Raw genomic sequence first — 19366 nt, 5'->3', positions numbered from 1 at the left:
TATCATACTAAACTACAGTTTTGGGTAGTGGCTTAAACAAATCAAAACGCTACTGGAAATAATAAACGGCAGTTTATTAGTTAGTAGTTTTAAAAACTCTCTAACAAGTAAATATACAAATATGTGAAAATGTTGGTTGGTGGATTCAGGTTGATCTGATTGGCCCCTTTACATAACTGGTGAGTGCACCACGGTCAAATAAGCACAAATATTAACAAATATGAATAATGTCCAGCAAACTAACTGACCTTCTAACTAGGAAAAAATAGGGTAAAATTAGAAACAATAAAAAATGTACTTTTCTTGTTGTGTTGATAATATAATTTGTAAAGAAAATGTTTATCAAATTAGAAGGGGAATAGCAAATTAAAGCATTTTAACTTGAGTCTCATTATAGTTTAGACCCCATTGTATTACTTAAATGCTACAAAACAGAATTAGCAGTTATAGAGAGCCTGAAAAGATCCACCATTAAAAAACAAATGCTAAAATCTGACTGGATAAAGACCCATTATTATGTTGTCTTATTTTACCATCCCAGCTTGTTTGGGAACCTTAGAAAAAAAGTAAAGTAAAACTTGTGAGCAAGTATTGTGTCTTTAAATAGCACGATACATTTTTGCCGAATCGTCCACCCTCAGCACAGACGCTGCATTTCTTAAACTTTGTGTTTCAGAGCTTGGCTAATCCAAAGTCCATTTTCAGCCATAGCTGTCACCAGGCCAGTATTTCCCTAGCACACTTACGTAGGCCAGTATTTTCTTAGTGCAGTTATGCAGGACTAACTAGCACTGCAGTGTTTTTCAGACTCTTAACTCACCTGAGGCCCATCATCAGCCAGTGATTAAGCTAAATTAGGGCCAAGAGAATGGGGAAACTACTATTCCCTGATTGTAGTAGGCATCAAATCACAACCTTTTTTTAAGTTGCTTCACTTTTTACATCTCTGTAGTGATTCACTTGTCTGTAGATTGTGACAAATGTTGCTTGCCATCCTCCAATAATGGTGTGTGGCAATGCTTGTGTAAACTGTTCCATTTCTCTTTTCCTCGGCTGGAATTCTCCCTCAGTCCAGCCTTCTCCAGTCATCCAATCTGACTGTAATTTGTCCAAGCCCCTTTTTCAGCAAAGGAAGCTGATTACAAGGCCTGTCAGGCTGGTGGAGAAAAGGGAGAGTGTGTGTGTGTGTGTGTGTGTGTGTTTATGTGGTCCTTGAAGGTACACATGACTTGCCTGATTGGTCTGAAGCATTCCTCCTCGGCTCCAGCTTGAGAATAAGCCTCCCTCTGAATTATTTACCAGACGTCACCTCGTTCCCTCTCGCAGAAATCTTTAGAAGGAAACTGGCATTTTTTCCCCCCACTTTCATCTCACGCTATGATCTTATTTCCCTCCCTGTCTTTTCGGAAGCCTTTTTAGTCTCAGGTTCAGGGCATTTGCTTTATTCCCCCTCCAGCTCGCTCACTTCTTATCACTTTTATGGACTCGCTCCATTTCTATTTGCGTGACAGTCACTCTCTGGCTGTGAGCCGGCACACCGGTTTGAATGAAGTTAAAGGTGTTTTTAAGAGGAGCAGTATGCTTTGAATAATAAAGAAAAAATACAGGCAGGAAATTCAATTTAATGCTACTCCCCTTAACTTGACCCCCCTTGTGCACTACAGCGTTTTTCAACTGTCTGTGCTCTGCCTTTTGCCGGTACGACATTGGCTCACTAAACATCAAGCAACAGTCTGATGCACACTGACTACCAAATAGGTTTTTCTCTTGATGAGACTTTTCAAGTCAACTTGATGTCTTTAAAGAAAAAAAATGTGTTTTATTCTGGTTACTGTTTTCGTTTTGTTTTTATTTTGTTTAGTTTTTGAAGCGGTGGAGCACTTGAATGTTTCTGCTAATCGAAGCAGGTCCACCTTAACCTTGTGGCTTCAGTAGAATGCTAGTGTTTCTAATGCCTCTCGATTTGTAGATAAATCATACGATGATGCAAATGATGCAGATGTGAAACAGATGTGCTGTAGGTAGTACTTAAAAATCCAGCAAGGACAAGTAAGACACGTTTATCTACTTTTAATATGTGTGTGGTCGTGTATGGTTGATCTAGTCGCCCTAATTGTTTGAGAACGTCACTTATGAAACTATGGGATATGTTTATGCCTCTCTCCTCATTATGTATGTATGTAAATATGTTTTAATTGTTGTATTCCAAGTTACACTAAAATCCATAATAACCCTGTTGAGAAATAAGGCTATGTGTAATTGCAAACAGAAGATGCAATTTATTTATATTGTATAGCTGATTATTGCTGATGTATTGCACATAGTATTAACAAGTGCATCTATTTCATAAAATGTTATTTTCATTTTAAAAAATGCCTCATTTTCTTGACGTGTGGATGTGGTAAATACAGAAGGTATCTTTTGTTTGAATGGTCTTTGTAGTGCTGCACTGGTTTTTACAAAACTATGAACACACATTTGTGAATATTGTTTCTGCAAGATAAGATCATCTTTACGCTGGTGAAAATACCAGTGTTGCTGCTCCTAGAACACAATTTCAGAAGTGCTGGCAGGGTGAAGACTAGCTCATGCTTCCTACGATTCGAAAGAAGCTACATCACATCTTTTCATACTGTATCTAGTATGACTCTAGACAGCTGAACATATTTGAAAAGAAAACTAATTGATTGTACATTGTGTACATTATAACAAAATTCTTCTTGTGTGGAAATGATCTTTACATATTCCAGCTCAGAAAGCCGGGGTCAGAGTGCAAAGCCAGCCATTTTAACAGCAACTTTACAGCAGAGGGGGTTAAGTGACTATTCTCAAGGGCTTAGCAGTTGCAGCTTGGGGAACCTTTGTATCCCACAACTCTTTGATAAATAAACCAGCAATCTAACCACTGATTCACTACTACCCTCAGTTAAAATGGTACTTTTTGTATATCTGAAGTTTGTCAGATATAGAACACCTGAAGCAGAGAAGGTTAAGCACCTGGCTCCAGTGCTCAGCAAATGACAAGCATCGAACCCACAGTCCTATGATCAATACAGCAGCACTGACCCACCACACCACTGCTGTGGTATAATGATAGAATGTCGCTGTGAGAACAGAACTGTCTGCAAAATAGTAACTAACAGAAGAATCTAAATGGTCAAAATCAATAGAATAATAAAAAAAAAAAGGAATATCACATTTTACTGTGATTACTCAAAATGAATTTCTTTTTCCCCTCTTAACACAGAAACGGTTTATAATGCAATTTAAAAGTAAAATAAAGAAAATCAGAGTCAAATAATCAGAGGGATTGTATTTACAAAAAAGGCAGGAAAATTTCACAGTGGAAACTGACAGCTGAAATCTCTGAGATCTCCATGATGTTGAACAAACTGTGTTTCAGGTCATTTGAGAGTTGTGTTTTGAGGCTCCCATGTTGCAGCTCCTTAGAGAAGATGCAAAGAGTAGGAAAAAAAATGGTTTCCTTAACCCTTTTCTCATAATTGGATTCACATGTGTATGTAGGTCAAGGGTCAATGAGCTTACCAAACAAATTTTATGTTCCAATAATTAGAGCTAAAGAGATTCAAATCAACAAAACAACAGGGGTGCCCAAATTTATGCACCTGTCTAATTTAGTTTAAAGAATTTTTGCACACTTTCTGTAAATCCTAGAACCTTAATTTAAATCAAAGATTTGTAAAGCAAAATCATGAAAATGATCAGGGGTGCCCAAACTTTTTCATACCACTGTATAACATATTTAAGACTGGCATTGAAATAGATGTGAAAGGTGCTAACTGAATACATTTTGATGTTTTTTTTTTTAACAAAAAATTCAATAATGATTAAAAAGCATGTACAAGGATCTTGCATCACATTGTCAAAATCTACATGAGGACTTTGAATTATGCCACTGAAACAAAATGTTACCAGACATTTTAAAGTAAATTTTTTGCACATCCAATTTACATCTTGAACTATTGGAGAGAACTTGCCACCCATTCCATCAACCAGCATAGAAAGACCTAAGTTTAAGTCTTTACACCATAACATCATCAGTTCACTCCAGTCTCCTCTGAGTTCTAGTTCATTTAGCTCTATTCTTTCATTAACCAATAGCTTATTTTAGCTACAGTTTGGGTGCATGGGTCTCTGTTAGTGCTTTTCCACCAACGTGAAACTGGCACCGTTCTGGTTTGTGAATATAATTTTGATGGAACGCTCAAAGCATTTGTTCACAGCGGGAACTAAAGAGTTGTAGGTTCTTTAACACAAACCGTGACTGCATCTGTGGGCATGTCTGTTTGTACAGGAGCAGCATTGCTGTGCAGCGCCCTCTGTTGACTAAAACTGGTGGAAACGTGGGCTGGGTCGCTGAAAATCCCCACTAGCGTTTTCCACCAAAAGAACTTGGGCTGTTCGGGCTTAAAAGAACTATGGTGCTTTTCAGCCAACCAAAACTGTCAAAACATCAAATCACACGTAATCAACAGAGGGCCCAGTACAGTGTCGCTGAACAGAAGCGGTCACTGTTCGTGCTGAAGAACTTAGTATTCTTCGTTCCCTGCTAAAAGCGAATGTTTCTGGTTTCAAATCTACATTTGTTGGTGAAAACGTGGCAAACCAGTTCAATGGAATGGAACTGGTTCAAGAATCAGTTATTTTGGTGGAAAAGTGCTGTTTTACCTGCTGCTCCAGACTGAAAACTGGACACTTTGCAGATCATTTAATGTGTCCCAGCCAGGGGTTCACTAGATTTGTTAAACTAGCACTAACCAAAGTGGGACCTGTTCTCAAATAGATTCAGAGAATTCTGGATTCATCCAATCTGTTTAAACATTGAGCGTAAAGGTGGCGATAGAGTGGCTGAATTTGGACAGGAACTTTCTCAGAGACAGAAGAACTGTTCACCGGCAGGTTAGATGCTGCTATTATAATTTTGTTTTTTTTTACATATGATCCAATATTACTGCATGTGCACATCACAAGCGACAAACCATTAGCGCCTCAAAGTGGGTGAATTCAGCGACACCCTCAAAAATATACCTCAAAACCACTCCGCTGGTTTGGTTTCTGCTGAAGATTTGTTTCTTTTGAGTAAACTTTAGTGCGCCCTGAATTGCCTTAACTTTGGCCTTAAACTTCCATATTTAGAATCATGAAAAAGGGGGAGTTCTACTTTTTATTTTTTAGCAATTTTGTGTTTTGTACCAAAAAAATTTTTATTCTAACACGTGGAAAATCAAACTAATTACTGTTTTTCATTTTCCGATTATAAACGGACATCGTTTGGCCATTATAAAACCGTGTTTCTGATTGGTGTGTAAACAGTCGTGCTCTGTGTTTTGGGCTTTAAAAGGTGGGGTTGGTCAGTTTTGTCAGTGGTAAATACATCATATGTTTGTAAAGTGAGAACTTTGTCCACATCTTTTTTCTATTTTTTGCAGTTGTGTTCTGTGTATTGTTTACATGGTTGGCTGGCTGTCAGTTTTGACATTTATGAAAGTTCTTCCTGCAGTAGAAACAAACTGCCAAAGAATTCATGTTTCATTTATGAAGGAATAATCCAACAGTTGCTACCGAGGCCTCGCCGCAGCGTTCGGCTGTATTCCTCACAGCACACCTAGACCTGAAGACCTGAAGTCTGAAGTCAAGGCTGAGAAATACCGATTATCCGGCTTGAGTGTTTTGGAAGCTGCACTGAACAAATACCTGAAGAACTAGCGCCTCGCCAGGGGTCACTAAAAGGAGGACTTAAGAGCCACTCTACCAAAATCAACATGTTCTGCTCTCCTGTCAAAAATTGGTTTGATGCATTTGGGGGTCTCTTTTTCACAATATTCACAACCATTGAAAACTTTTCTCCTTTTTCTCCTCTAAACCTTTTTTTTTGTAACAGAAACAAAACCAGTGCTGATATCTCATGGCCCACTCTTCAGGCATGAGGCATCAATGAGAATTTCTAATGTCAAATCATGACATTGGAGTGAAATCGTTTTAGCGCAGCCAGCCCTCATCATTGGCACATCCATTATAGATGTCCTTCAGGTTGCATTATTAATGGCTGTCTACAGTTTCAGGCATTAAATATTAATCAAAATTGATGGAAAAGTCCAAATAAAGTCAAGTAAGCATTTTACTTAATGTGGAGGGGATGAGAGATCACTGACAGGCTGGACCTGATTGTGTAAGTTACCAGTACAAATAAAAAGGGGCGTGAACTCAAGGGCAAAGGAATGGTGCACAATTTTTTTTTAATCTGAAGACTACTGATTAGACCCAGAATAGGCACAAATCGGGCCAAAACAGAATCAAGATGATGCTTCATCAATAGCCAAGAAACCAGAAATGTACATTTTTATATATTGTCATACATTGGAAAAAAAATAAAACTTGTGTGACTTAGGACTGAAGATGAGCTGCTTTTAATAAATCAAGGTACTGATCAGTTATTTATCACACAGGAACTGATATCTAATAAAGCATGAGTAGACTGATAAATAAATCACTGTGCTGATCAGTTTTTTTTATCTGTTTTACTGATATCTAATAAAGCATGAGTAGACTGATAAATCACCGTGCTGTGGTCTTGGTTTCTCCCATCATGCAGGATCATGCAGGAAGCGCATGATCTGGATTTTGTATCAGATCACTTGTTTATTGAAAACAGTTTTCATAACAACAGCACTTAAAAAGGAAAAAAAGAACAAAATCAAATTTTACAACATAAATACAAACGTGAACGCACTAAAGCATGACATCAGTTGAGCATGTAAACACTCATCGGTGGGCTAGCGGATCTCTCTCTGTGTGAGGCAGATGAATCCTCTATGATAAGAGTGTTCTTTGTGGTGATTGTGTGACGGGAATCTCTGCCGAGGTGGGAAGGGTTCTGAGACCGAGGTTGAGTAGCTCTGAAACGGCATATCATCTCCAAACTGGGTCAAGTCCTCCACGGGTCAAGTCGTTCCGAGAGGGGGGGTGGCACTCGCTGTTTGTGCGCATCTGTTTTACGAGACGTATAAATCACAGCATACAAAGGGTGAGCGCGCCCTTGAAGTAAATGAATGGCGGTTTGGTGAGAGAGAAACGAAGGCGCAACAACATATCGTATAAATGGATTTTAAAATGAGAGAATTAACACAAACACTTTCTTTTCTTTTTTTTTTTTAAGTGTGACAACTACTCTGGACTACAGTTTACAGCAATTTCAAACCATTACCATTACAACCAATGTTTGCCACAGTTTCACAAAATGAGCCATTGTACAAAATACTTCCGCAGCCTGTTTTCTCCACAACAGACTTCAGAATGGAGCTGTTAACCTTTCAAAAGAAATGCTGTCAATTGCCAAGGCATATTTCGTAAACTATTCTTTTGCCAGTAATTGTTTGTAAGCCTTTCACTAGATGGCCTGCAAATAGAACCATCATCTTCCCACAAAAGGGAAGGAAATATTACACCGTCTTCAGCTGGGAGAGAAAGTCATTTCTTTGCCAGATCGCCTTTGGACTTTATTACTGGCACTTTGCCAGCCTAACATGACGTTAGTTAGGCCCGGCAACACCAGTGGTTTTCCGTTTCTTTTCTGAATGCACAGACTGGTGCGTTATTTTAAAAGGACATTTCTCATCAAGCCTGAGCATGATCAGTTATTTATCACACAGGTACTGAGATCTAATAAAGCATGAGTAGACTGATAAAATCACTGTGCTGTGGTCGACCCATGAGGGGGTGGGTTCCTCTTACTGAGTCTTGTTTTTTCCTAATGCCTGGTTCACACTAGACGATTTTGGGCCAGTTTTTCCTGTTGCCAACAGTTTTACGTTGATCGATGACAAAAACTCTGCTTGGAGGGAAATCAGGGATCACTCTGCGCTCGCTCAGTAGCGTAGTGTGAACTACTGAAAGATCCTCGCCGATCCGTCGCAGATGCCTGGCAAATATTGAACATGTTTAATATCTGACTCAGTCGGCGACAAGGAGTCAGGAGCAGATGAGACAGCCAATGAGATCACAGAAAGAGCTGTTTATAAAAATTCTGACCACTTTCTTTTCCCTCTGTTATATCATGAAATAAATGTTAAACTCTAGAGGGAGCCCATGAATGAGTCCTCTATGAATAGGGGTGAATGGAGCTAAAAGCTAAACACTTTTAATTAAAAATAATAATGAACTACTTGTTCTGAATATTTCTTCAATTTTAGAAAGTAGAATAATGTATTTTACAAAAAAAATCTAAGAAGGTTTGACTTGCGATTACAGCACAGTCAGTCATGTAGTGTGAACAGCACGACTGACAGCTCAAAAAGTCGTGTAGTGTGAATCTGGCATAAGGATTCTTCCTCTTAGTAGGAGGGAATGTTTCCTTGTCACTGTTGGCCCTGTCACTCTGGTGCTTACTCAAAAGAGGTCTAGACCTGTACCTTGGATATTTGTTGAAAATGATTTTACCCTTGTTAACCTGTTAACCTTTCAAAAGAAATGCTCTCACTTGCCAAGGCATATGTCTAAAGATATTCTTTTGTCAGTAATTGTTTCACTAGATGGCCTGCAAATAGAACCATCATCTTCCCGCAAAAGGAAAGGAAATATTACATCGTCCTCATCTGGGAGAGAAAGCCGTGTGTTTGCCTCATTCTTTTAGCCCCCAGCTCCCACCACTTCCATGTCTCGGGACCACAAAAGGTACGCCACTGTCAGAGCTGATGTATGTTAGAGTGGCATTTTAACAATATTAGTTCATAAGACAAACTGCTGCCGATGTCCCACAAGCACAGAGCTGGAGAATAAAGGACCTGTTATTTCTCCTTCTTTCCAGATCTCATTTCCTGCCTTTCCTTTTCGCCTCTCTCCTCATCTTCAACATTAATTCCAGGTCAGGTTGTTTTCTGAGTAATCCGAGGTAGATCTTTGGATAATCTGAGATAGACCTCATTCTATGGCACATCCGCCACCCCCCAGGACCACTCGTTAATTCTCATTTTAAAATATGTAGACAAAGCACTTAAAGAACCATGTCTTTTCTTTTTATGCAATATCTGAAAATGTCTAGGTTTTGGCATTTATGTTCTCCAGTGACGCCTGGACTTCCCTACAACTATAAATAGGCTGTTTTACCAGTGGTGTTCCTTAGGTATGAGATATTTATCTCAGTGTTACTGTGAGCTCTAATAAAGCATGAGTAGACTGATAAATAAATCACTGTGCTATGGTGGGGTCCCCAAAAAGTTTTTAGCACTAAGATGATTCTTCACACTGAACCCTCTCTTCATGTTAAGATGTTTCTGATGCTAAGATGCTATTGGGAAACTGGGCACTGATCAGTTATTTATCTCATTGTTACTGTGAGCTCTACTAAAGCCTGAGTATACTAATACATTTCAACAGTAATTCTAGGTCAAGGTCCTTTTTATATTATCCGAGGTAGATCTTAATATAATCTCAGATAGACTCTCCAAAACATGGTTAAATTTCCATTCCATTCAATATTAAAAGAAACCTGTAAACCATGTTTATCCTATGTAGTACCTGGAAAAGTCTTGAAAAAAACACCTTTTTAATGTCACCTTTTGCATTAATGTTCTCCACTGTCTCCACGTCCCCCAATGTTTAAAAAAAATGGTTTCTTCACCAGTGGTGTTCAAGTATCACTATTTGGTCCATTCTGATTTTATTGAAATAGACATTCTCTACCACATATCTTCTTAATATATACAAAATACAGCCAAAGCACAGTCTTTTTTCAACATCTGCAAATCCACCAGAAAAAAACTGCTGCACTTCCTCTCCCCAACTTCATTATCTTTTCATCATCTTGACATCACGCTGTTGGTCTGTCTGATGGACCGGTTTAGGTAATAAGTGACTTCCAGCCTACAGGAATGAACTGTGATCCAGTCCACCAAAGGACACAACCAGTGGCCCCCACCACCAGCACCACCAGGCTGGCTTTGAGAACTGCTCTGGGGGGTCGGGAGAAGTCAGAAGGCCCTATCGTGGCGAGCAGGGCTGTGGTAACAACCAGAGTGAATAGTATTGAGATGGCAGTGTTAATAGCCACAATCTGGCCAAACTTTGAGAAAGGCACGATCACGCAGAAAAAGAGCGGTACTGTGGAGATCACCGTGGTGACGGCGCTGGATACGATGGCCACGCCCACATGATTGACTGCCTCCACTGTTCGTTCTTGCCGTTTGGTTGATGGGTCCTGTGAGACACAGAAACAGGGATACTTGCTTTAGCTCCTATAAGAAAAAAAACTACAAATTTAGTGCCCTATTTCATCGATCTATAGCACACCGGTCAATTGCAGATTGCCCAGCTGCCCAGCTAATCCTCTTAATTAATCATGGGTGTGTTTTGGGCAAAACATGAAATAAGCCAATCAGTGTGCCAGTTGTAATTCCCTTTAAGAGGCAGGTGCACTCTGGCACGTTGGTATCTTACAGAGCAGTGCTTTGTGTGTCTCAGCAGAGGATACTGACTGCACATTCACGGTTTCAAGGTACACCAGCAGCTCATTTAAGGGAACAGAAATGATATTTTATTATTTATTCTGTTTATTGTTGAGTTAAAAGTCAGGTCTGCGTGGTGCAGCGCGTCTGTGTGTGTGTTTAACGAGCACGAGTGTTTGTGTGCTTGGTGCAAGTATAAGAATGGATGATTGACTGTTGTCTAGGTTCATTTCAGTCAGTGGCGCACCTTTGTTTTCTGCGGCCAAAATAGCAACACACCAAAAATGTACTGGAACACACCTCACTTCCAGATCACCACGCCCATCAGTGTAGAATTATTTCGGACGCAAGGCTTGAGAAAAGTCTGTTGAGGAGGTGTAAGCAGGGCCGTTTCAAAGCATTTGGGGGCCCCAAGCAAAATGGAAAATGGAAGAGCTGGCGTATATAAATACTGCTGAACATGTTCCAGTCTGGTTGTAACTAGTGGAAGGGACCTTCACATGTAGTCCAGCTCCAGCATAGCACATTTTGATGTGCTATTGTGGAAAAGTTTCCTGTGTCTCCCAGCACAGTCTAAAAAGAGCATGGAGGAAATACCAGGACACAGATCATTACACCAGGATAGCAGGATAGGGGAGTAGTAGGGCATCAACCTAAAGGCAGGACAGTATCTGCTCCTTTGTGCAAGGAGGAACAGTAGGAGCATTGCTTGACCCCTACAAAGTGACCTCCAGTGGGATACTGGTGTGGATGTTTCTGCAGCACCCAGAATTTGCAAATCAAACAGCAGCGCCACATTCTAAATGCTTATAGGTACCCAGATTAAATCTTCAGAGCCATTGTTAGACCTTGTGCTGGTGCAAAGGGTCCTGAGTTCCTCCTGGCCGGAATGTGTAGGCAGTTCCTGGATGATGAAGGCATTGACGCCACTGACTGGGCCTAATGTACCCTAATCCTGAATCTAATTGACTGGGACTGCATGTGTAAGTGCATCTGACTCCTCCAGTCATGCCACAGGCTGTTCCGTAGCTCACTGATGCCCTGATCTACAGTAGGTATTGGAGGACACTCCTCAGGACACTACCCACCATCAGTCATTTATCTTAGTGTTATTAAAATCTGTGTAGACTGAAAAATCACTGTGCTGATCAGTTATTTACTTTAGTGTTGAGCGGATATATTAACTGATTTTTTTCAGGGATCCTGGGCTCAGATAAATCTGAAGAAATGTCACGATTACTTATTAATTCATTGCACCTAATCAAGCAAGCATTTCTTTGAAAAAGACCCAATACAGTGAGCTAAACATACTTTGGTATATAAATGGATTCCTCAATTTTTAGAATTTCCAAACAAAACAGGAGAACAAATCTGTTTGCCTGGCACATTTTCTATCGGCAAATGTCTACAGGATGTTCTTTCCGCATTTCTTTCATCTCTTAAAGCCGCCCACTGCAAACAGTGCAGCTCTGAGATAAGTGTTCTGTTTTCACCCAAAGCAGTGCATCCAGTTCAGATCTTAGAGATCTCTAAAACTCCAAGGCACGTCTGCAGCCATTTCACTTTGCTGCTGGTATTCGATAAAGGTCATGTAATTGAATGCTCAGTAAGTGCTTACATATATTTACATATATATTTACATATATACTAGTGCATCTCAAAAAAAATTAAAATCATTGAAAAGTTACTTTATGACAGTAATTCAGTTCAAAATGTGAAACTCATATATTATATAGATGTATTACACACAGAGTGATCTATTTTAAGTGTTTATTTCTTTTATTGTTTATGATTATGGCTTACAACCAATGAAAAACCCAAAAATCAGTGTCTCAGAAAATTAGAATATTATATAAGACTAATTGGTACTTTTGGCAGCGTGGGCAGTGTGCCAAGTCAATAAAAGAAATAAATGCTTAAAATAGATCACTCTGTGTGTAATACAGCTATATAATATACAGCTCTGGAAACAAATTCACTTCACTCTGATTTAACTATTTATAGGTAGATGTTTGAGTGAAATGAACATTGTAGTTTTATTCTATAAATTAAAGACAACATTCCTCACAAATTCCAAATAAAAATAATGTCATTTACAGCATTTATTTGCAGAAAATGAGAAATGGCTGAAATAACAAAAAAGATGCAAAGCTTTCAGACCTCAAATAATGCAAAGAAAACGAGTTCATAATTATAAAGTTCAGAAATCAATATTTGGTGGAATAACCCTGGTTTTTAATCACAGTTTTCATGCATCTTGGCATGTTCTCCTCCACCAGTCTTACACACTGCTTTTGGATACTTTTATGCCATCTCCTGGTGCAAAAAATTTAGCAGGTCAGCTTGGTTTGATGGCTTGTGATCATCCATCTTCCTCTTAATTATATTCCAGAGGTTTTCGATTTGGTCAAATAAAAAATTATTTTTTTAATTATTTATTTTTTTCCAGAGCTGTACAAGTTTCACATTTTGAACTAAATTACTGAAATTAATAAACTTTTCAATAATATTCTTATTTTTTTTATATGCACTAGTATAGTACATATATTTTCCCTCTTAAAAAAGGTTCTTTTAAGAGGAACATGCTCTGCTCCAGGCAAAATATCAAAGGAGAACATATGTATGATGCAATGTTGTAACTGACCATTACTGTCATATCTCCAGCGAGAAGATATCCCTCCACCAGGTGCAGGCAGTAGTCCACAGAAGAGCCCACCAGGATGGAAAGCGAGATGGCCTCGACCGCTCCCATCTCCCAACCTAACCAGTACATTACTGCGACCACCAGACACACCACACCTGATCAGATACAACATAAAGATCAAACAGGTTACACTGCATTACAACCAACAGCAAACAATCACTCTTAATTAAACATCAACCTTTGTCTTATCAAAACTCATTATCACTAACCTTTTTTATATGGTATGTGAAAAGGTTGAAACTGACAAAAAGTAGCAAAAAACCTTATAAAAAGTCTTACTTAAAAAAATAAAAATAAAATACATTAAAATGAATGAGTAAAAAAAATAGTTAAATAAAAAAAATTATGTCAATGTAACACATTACAAAGGTAAATTCAGACATACATAGTGGATAACAACACTACTAAGATGAACTGCCATAGAAGAACAAAATAAAAAGAAAAAAATCAGTTTATTAATGTTGAACATATTATGCCGGTTCTGTATAGGGACATGAACTAACAAGGGAAAAAATACATTTTGGGATCAATGTTAGAACTGCCCCTATTAGCTAAATGACGTCCCCAGACTAGAGAGCTTAGCCTTTACTTGTATTTGAATTTAAGGTCTTCTCATATTTTTTGAGCACCAGTTAGACCATATGGCCATTCATAAGCTGTAAAATAACACATTTAATTAATTTACATTTTAGTTCTTTCGTAGATGCAGAAATTTTGATGGTTTAACAGCTATAGGGTGGCGTGACTGTCTAACTGTCTGCTTGTCAAAAACCGAGGATGATCCAAAGTTTGAATCCCATCAACACTACAGCCCTCCATGGTCAAAAATTCTCACCAGTGCAAAGAAAATACATATTTTTATCAGACTAAAAAAGGAAAAAGATTAAACATCTTACATATCATAGATACTTAAGCAATTCAAGCTTCAGCTTATTTACGTTAAGATTTTTGAGGATCAACTTAAATGCATTGTTAAACAATCTCATATGCAGAAGCTCGAAAATGTGAGTTAGTAGGACTAAATGTGAGTTTTGACTAGATATTTTTTTTTTAGTTTACCCAAAAACACACTGTAATCAGTTACTGCATTATTTTAAGCTGACCTGATTTTACATTTACATTTAATAGTGTATGCAGGAATGGAAGCACACTTTCAAGGGGGTAAACAATGTAGAGTAATAGAGAGGTATCACAAAGTAAGACAAGGTTTTTTATGTCAATTTTGTCGCAGGAGATGAACACTCTAGTCTATTCTGTTTATTCCTATGGCTGCTTCTGCATTACTTATTATCTTTCATTGTGTTGCACGTCACTGTACTACTTTCTAAATCCATGTTCTCCTTATTTGACTTGTGACCACTCGGACTGGCTGATTAAAAGTGTCTATTCATTTCGAATAATTTATGAATTCATTACTTTTGTGTATTCGCCTGTTGGAATTATATTTCCAGCACTCATTACCATTTGGTTTGATATATTGCATTAACATATAAATGAGCTGGAAATAGGCAGAGGCTTCAAGGGCAAATAGTCTCTATCATCAGTATGTTTAGCCTAAGAGTCACTTAAGTCCAATGGAATTGCCCATACATTGGTGAAATTTGACCCACAGAATGCTGTATAATACCCTGCAAGAGAAACATGACAGGACTTTATTAAAAAGCACTATTGGGCACGTATCGTACATTCAGAGTTATAAACACTCTTTAAATCTTCCAGAATTCTAATGCAGTTGTGTTAACGCTTTCATTCATGTATCACTCTGTGTAATCTATCATTTGTAACACAGCCCCAGAAAATGATGCTACCACCACCATGCTTAACCAAATCAAATTGACCCGTCTTAAAGTTTCAAGATCTAGGAAAAACAGTTAAAAGTATTTTTTCAGTATGAAACTTCTTCTGCTTGCCCTAATTAGTGTAATCAACATATAATTTGAAAATGGTTCATCTCACATATTTGCAACCAAACCCTGCAAAAATAAAAACTAAAACTAAATTGCAATGTTATGTTTCAATGTTATGTAAAACTTTTGTTTTATAAGTTGGTCTTTCAAAAGTAATAAAGTAATAAAACATTTAAAAAAGTTAGAACATGATTTTTTCATAAAAACGAGTGAATTATCCTAATTGAACCATTGCCTGTTATAGGTGAGGAACATCACTGCACTAAATATTGACTATATTGATAATAATTAGTAATGGAGTTTGTATTAAAATATTCACACTGCTTGTTAGGACTTTTTCAAACATATTTTGTATAAATAAACATGCACCAGGTCAAATTGACCTGGGAACACCACTGCTGTTCCTGAAAAATGAACATAATAGGAGGGTTAACAGCTGTTACAGTGTTTTTGGGGTGAAATGCCTCATCTAATGTCTCATCTAATCCTAAACCTGACAATTACAATAGAACTCACTTGACTGTACAGAGTGATAGTGATGTTCTAGCAGCTTCTGGTTCATGGCAGGCTCTTGACCTTTTTGTGTTTTTGAGGTATTCCAGACCATTAGATTTAAGGTTTCTCCCAGCAGAGGGTAGCAGTTTGGGTCTTCTTCCAAACCTTAGCCAAGCGGCTGCACCTTCCAATAATCTTTGCTTACATTTTCAAGAACATCTGTTTTAATTGCTGAACTTGAAAACTGTGTGTTTTGTATAGAAAGTTTCTTCGATTGCCTTGTAGAGGCACATGAAGCAGCCAATGATTTCTCACAAAGAGGTACACTTACAAAGAGTAGCCTCTGAGAGACACCAGTAATCGTTTTTATATCTGCCTGTTACATTTTTAAGAATGTATGGTTGAACTGATGATCTTGGGATGTACAGTTGTTTAGGAATGGCTTTGAAAGACATCCATGACTTTGTAAATTTACAATCATAGTTCTGAGCTCTATGTGTTCTGCTAGCTGGTCAATCCAATAAGTGCTGCTGTCAAACACTTTTAAACCCTTTTAATGACGGTAGGAAGAAGCTACGAACTGTAGTCAATCATGGTCACTAGCAGGACATTAGGAGGCATTGGCTGTGGCTGGTTTTAAGACATTTTATATTTTTTATATGTACAATTGTGACCCTGTATTAATTTTAAATAAACTAATAAATAAATAATTGAACATCTATCATGAGTGTATATAAGCGGACAGCCACAACTGTAGGTGTTTCTGCAACTGCAGACACATAAACAACAGAATAATTTATCTGAGACTCCAATAAACAGAGGGAAAATGACTATTAAACTGGAGGGCAGAGAGTCGGGAGAGGAGAAAATGACCACAAATAAAGTGAAAAGCGTGAGAGGTATGAGAAGGACAGCTCAGATGATGAGGAAACGGAGCCCAACAGTAATAACCAGGGAGATACATATCAGTTGCAGCGGTGATGCATTAAGATTTATTTTCTGATTTGTTCGCCTCCCAAAAGCGCAGTTGATTCTGCACTTTTTTATTAGTTTAGCTTACTGCCTGCACTCCTCCGATTAAGGTTGGGATGTGTTTTTAAAAAACAGCACACCTCCCACTCTAAACATGTGCTGTGGGGGAGGTTTAACACCACACACCCAATTTGGGTAAGCACGAATCTTTATCACTGATAATAAATAGTCTATATTTAGTACACCGTTCAAGCCTAATATTATGACCACTTACTGTACTTCATTCAACACCCATTATATCTTTTTCAGCTCCACTGAATATACAGGAGCATTTTGAAGTTCTATAATTGCAGACTGTGGGCCACCTTCCTGTTCTTCAAATGTCAGAGCACCACAGGGTCACCACAGATCAGGTATTGGTTGGGTGGTGGGTCACTCTTGGCAGTGCAGTGACATTAACATTTAACAAATGTGTCAAAAGTATTCACATTTACAAATCAGGTAGAAGTGTAAATACTAGGATTTAAAATACTTCTGTAGAAGTTGAAGTATCAACTCTAGCTTTTTACTCAAGAAAAATTGTAAAAAAAGTACTGTTTTCGAAACCACCTCAAAGTATAAACGTAAAAGAAATATAAGGGGCAAAAAGGACAAAAGCTAAGGCAGCACTTATTGAATTGACAACACAGAGTACAATTAGGGATTTTCAGTGCTTCAGTGCAGATCTGAGAAGAGTGATCGACGATGTCTTTTCCCATAGGAAAGAAAAAACAAATAGGAGATCTCATTAATTTATCTGAAGTTTCTCCTACACTGTAAGCCCGGATAAGTTGAATTTACTTTAAAAAATTGAGGAAACCGGTTGCCTTAAAAAGGTTAAGTAATGGGTAATAAAAACTTTAGTTAGTATATAACTTAGAACATCAAGTTATTACAACTAAAGTGGAAGCTGATTCAACTTTTTTATTTTTGCTATACTGTAAGACTGGATTATTTGAGTTTACTTAACTTTTTAAAGGCTGGTTTGCTCAAATGTGTTAAGTAATGGTGAATAAAAACTTGAGTTAGCATAAATTAAAACATTTTATTAGTTATTACAACTAAAGAGGAACTTAATTTATTTCTAAGGTAGCCCAGGGGGGATCACGTTCTGTTGTGTCAGAAACTGTTGGACACACCCAGTATGCAAATAGATAATGGCAACAGACTAAACTTTTGTTTGAATGTATATGTGCCCACAAATGTTCAACTAACTCAAAATAGTTGAGTATTGTTTAGAAATATCCAATTTTATGTAAACAGACTTAAATCGTTTGAGTTCAAACTACTTTTGGGTTTACAGTGTAGACAACCATGAGGTCAGGTGGAAAGACAAAAGAGACTTTAGCCTAAGAGCTCAGTTTTCTCATGTTTCCTCTTGAGCAGAAATGTCAAGAAACTAAGTACTAATACTTACTAATAATTAGAATATTTCCTTACTTAAGTTGAAATGTTGGTTATCTATACTTTATTAATAAAGTCAACAATACATATCTCCATCCGGATAGAGTGAATTTCATAGTGTTTGGATGAGAAGTATAAACATGCAACAGAGTCCAATAGTGCATGATCCCCCTCAACAAAACACATTTTTCTAAAAGCCATAGTGACTGTAATGTTATATTAAAATTTTAATGTTGAAATTAATTTGGGATGCACTCGGCTCCCTGTTTCCGCTGCATATATGCCCAAGGAAAATTAATGCATATGTTAGCAGTGATTATATGTAAGAAGTAGAAAGTACAGATAATTGTGTGAAGATTTAAGGAGTAGAAGTAAAAAGTAATCTGAAAATAATTACTCCAGTAACATATAGATAACCAAGTAACATAAGGTAACAAAGTATTTGTACCTCTGACTGACAGTGTGGTGGTGGTGTGTTAGTGTGTGTTGTGCTGGTACGAGTTGATCAGACACAGCAGAGCTGCTGGATTTTTTTTTTAATTTTGGACTGAGACCCCTGTGGGGTTCTGGCCATTACAGAACAGGTAGTAAGTTGTATAATAACGTGTGCAGAGAAACAGATGTAATACAGTCTGTAATTCTGGAAGTGCCCCTATATGCTCAGTGGAGTTGAAAACTGTATAATGTTATGCTTGATCTGTGTATGGAATAAATATAAATACTTAAAACTATGGATATCTTGCTTAGTTTTATTTCTCTACATTTAATCTCCACCAACAGTATCATGACTGACAGCTGGTAGTTTCTCTGTGCTCACATAAAACAGTCTGTCTGACAGCACATATTGAATTGACAAACATGGAGTACAATTGGGAAGTTTCAGTGCTTCAGTGCAGATCTCAGAAGAATGATTGTGAATATATACAAGTGAGAAATGTCTCTTCCTATTGGAAAGACAAATCAAAAAGGAGATCTACTTAATATCTCTGAAGTTTCTCCTAGACAACCATGAGGTCAGAGGGAAAGACAAAGGAGAATTTAGCCTCTAAGCTTAGTATCTCATGTCTCCTCTTGAGCAGAGGTGTTAAGTAACAAAGTTAAGTGCAAATATTTAGTTTCCTTACTTAAGTAGAAACTTTAGTTATCTATACTTTATTGGAGTAGTGTACTATGGGCTCATGTGGTGCCTGGGGTGAGTCCTTAATGGCATTTTCCCCCCTTACAGTACATTACTTTTACTTTTATACTTCAATAATGTTCAGAAGTGTAAAGGTGAAGCATTCAACCCAACAAACCTTTAAATATGGTTGAAGCAACGATTTCTGGCACGGTTTTAAAACGTATTGTATTGCTTTATCAGCATAACCTCAAACCAGCAGCTAGGA

At 37.8% G+C, this 19366-nt stretch overlaps 1 protein-coding gene across 3 annotated transcripts in view; it reads right to left on the bottom strand.

Moving 5' to 3' along the window:
* Positions 1–6240: 6240 nt before the first annotated feature.
* The window catches only part of disp3 (dispatched RND transporter family member 3), a 99199-nt gene continuing 86073 nt past the window's right edge, over positions 6241–19366 (bottom strand). For 2 of the 3 annotated variants that reach the window (XM_022671124.2, XM_022671125.2), the window contains exons 20-21: positions 13105–13259; positions 6241–10213 (exon numbers count right to left, since the gene is read on the bottom strand). In XM_022671124.2, coding sequence (XP_022526845.2) covers positions 9857–10213; positions 13105–13259 — 512 coding nt within the window. In that variant the 3' untranslated portion in view covers positions 6241–9856. Of the gene's footprint in view, positions 10214–13104; positions 13260–19366 lie in introns of those variants that run through there. The other variant, XR_007441357.1, reaches the window with a different exon arrangement.

This window comes from Astyanax mexicanus, chromosome 12, assembly GCF_023375975.1.
Source record: "Astyanax mexicanus isolate ESR-SI-001 chromosome 12, AstMex3_surface, whole genome shotgun sequence".
NCBI classification, from domain to species: domain Eukaryota; kingdom Metazoa; phylum Chordata; class Actinopteri; order Characiformes; family Acestrorhamphidae; genus Astyanax; species Astyanax mexicanus.
This window is presented reverse-complemented; position numbering and strand designations above follow the sequence as displayed.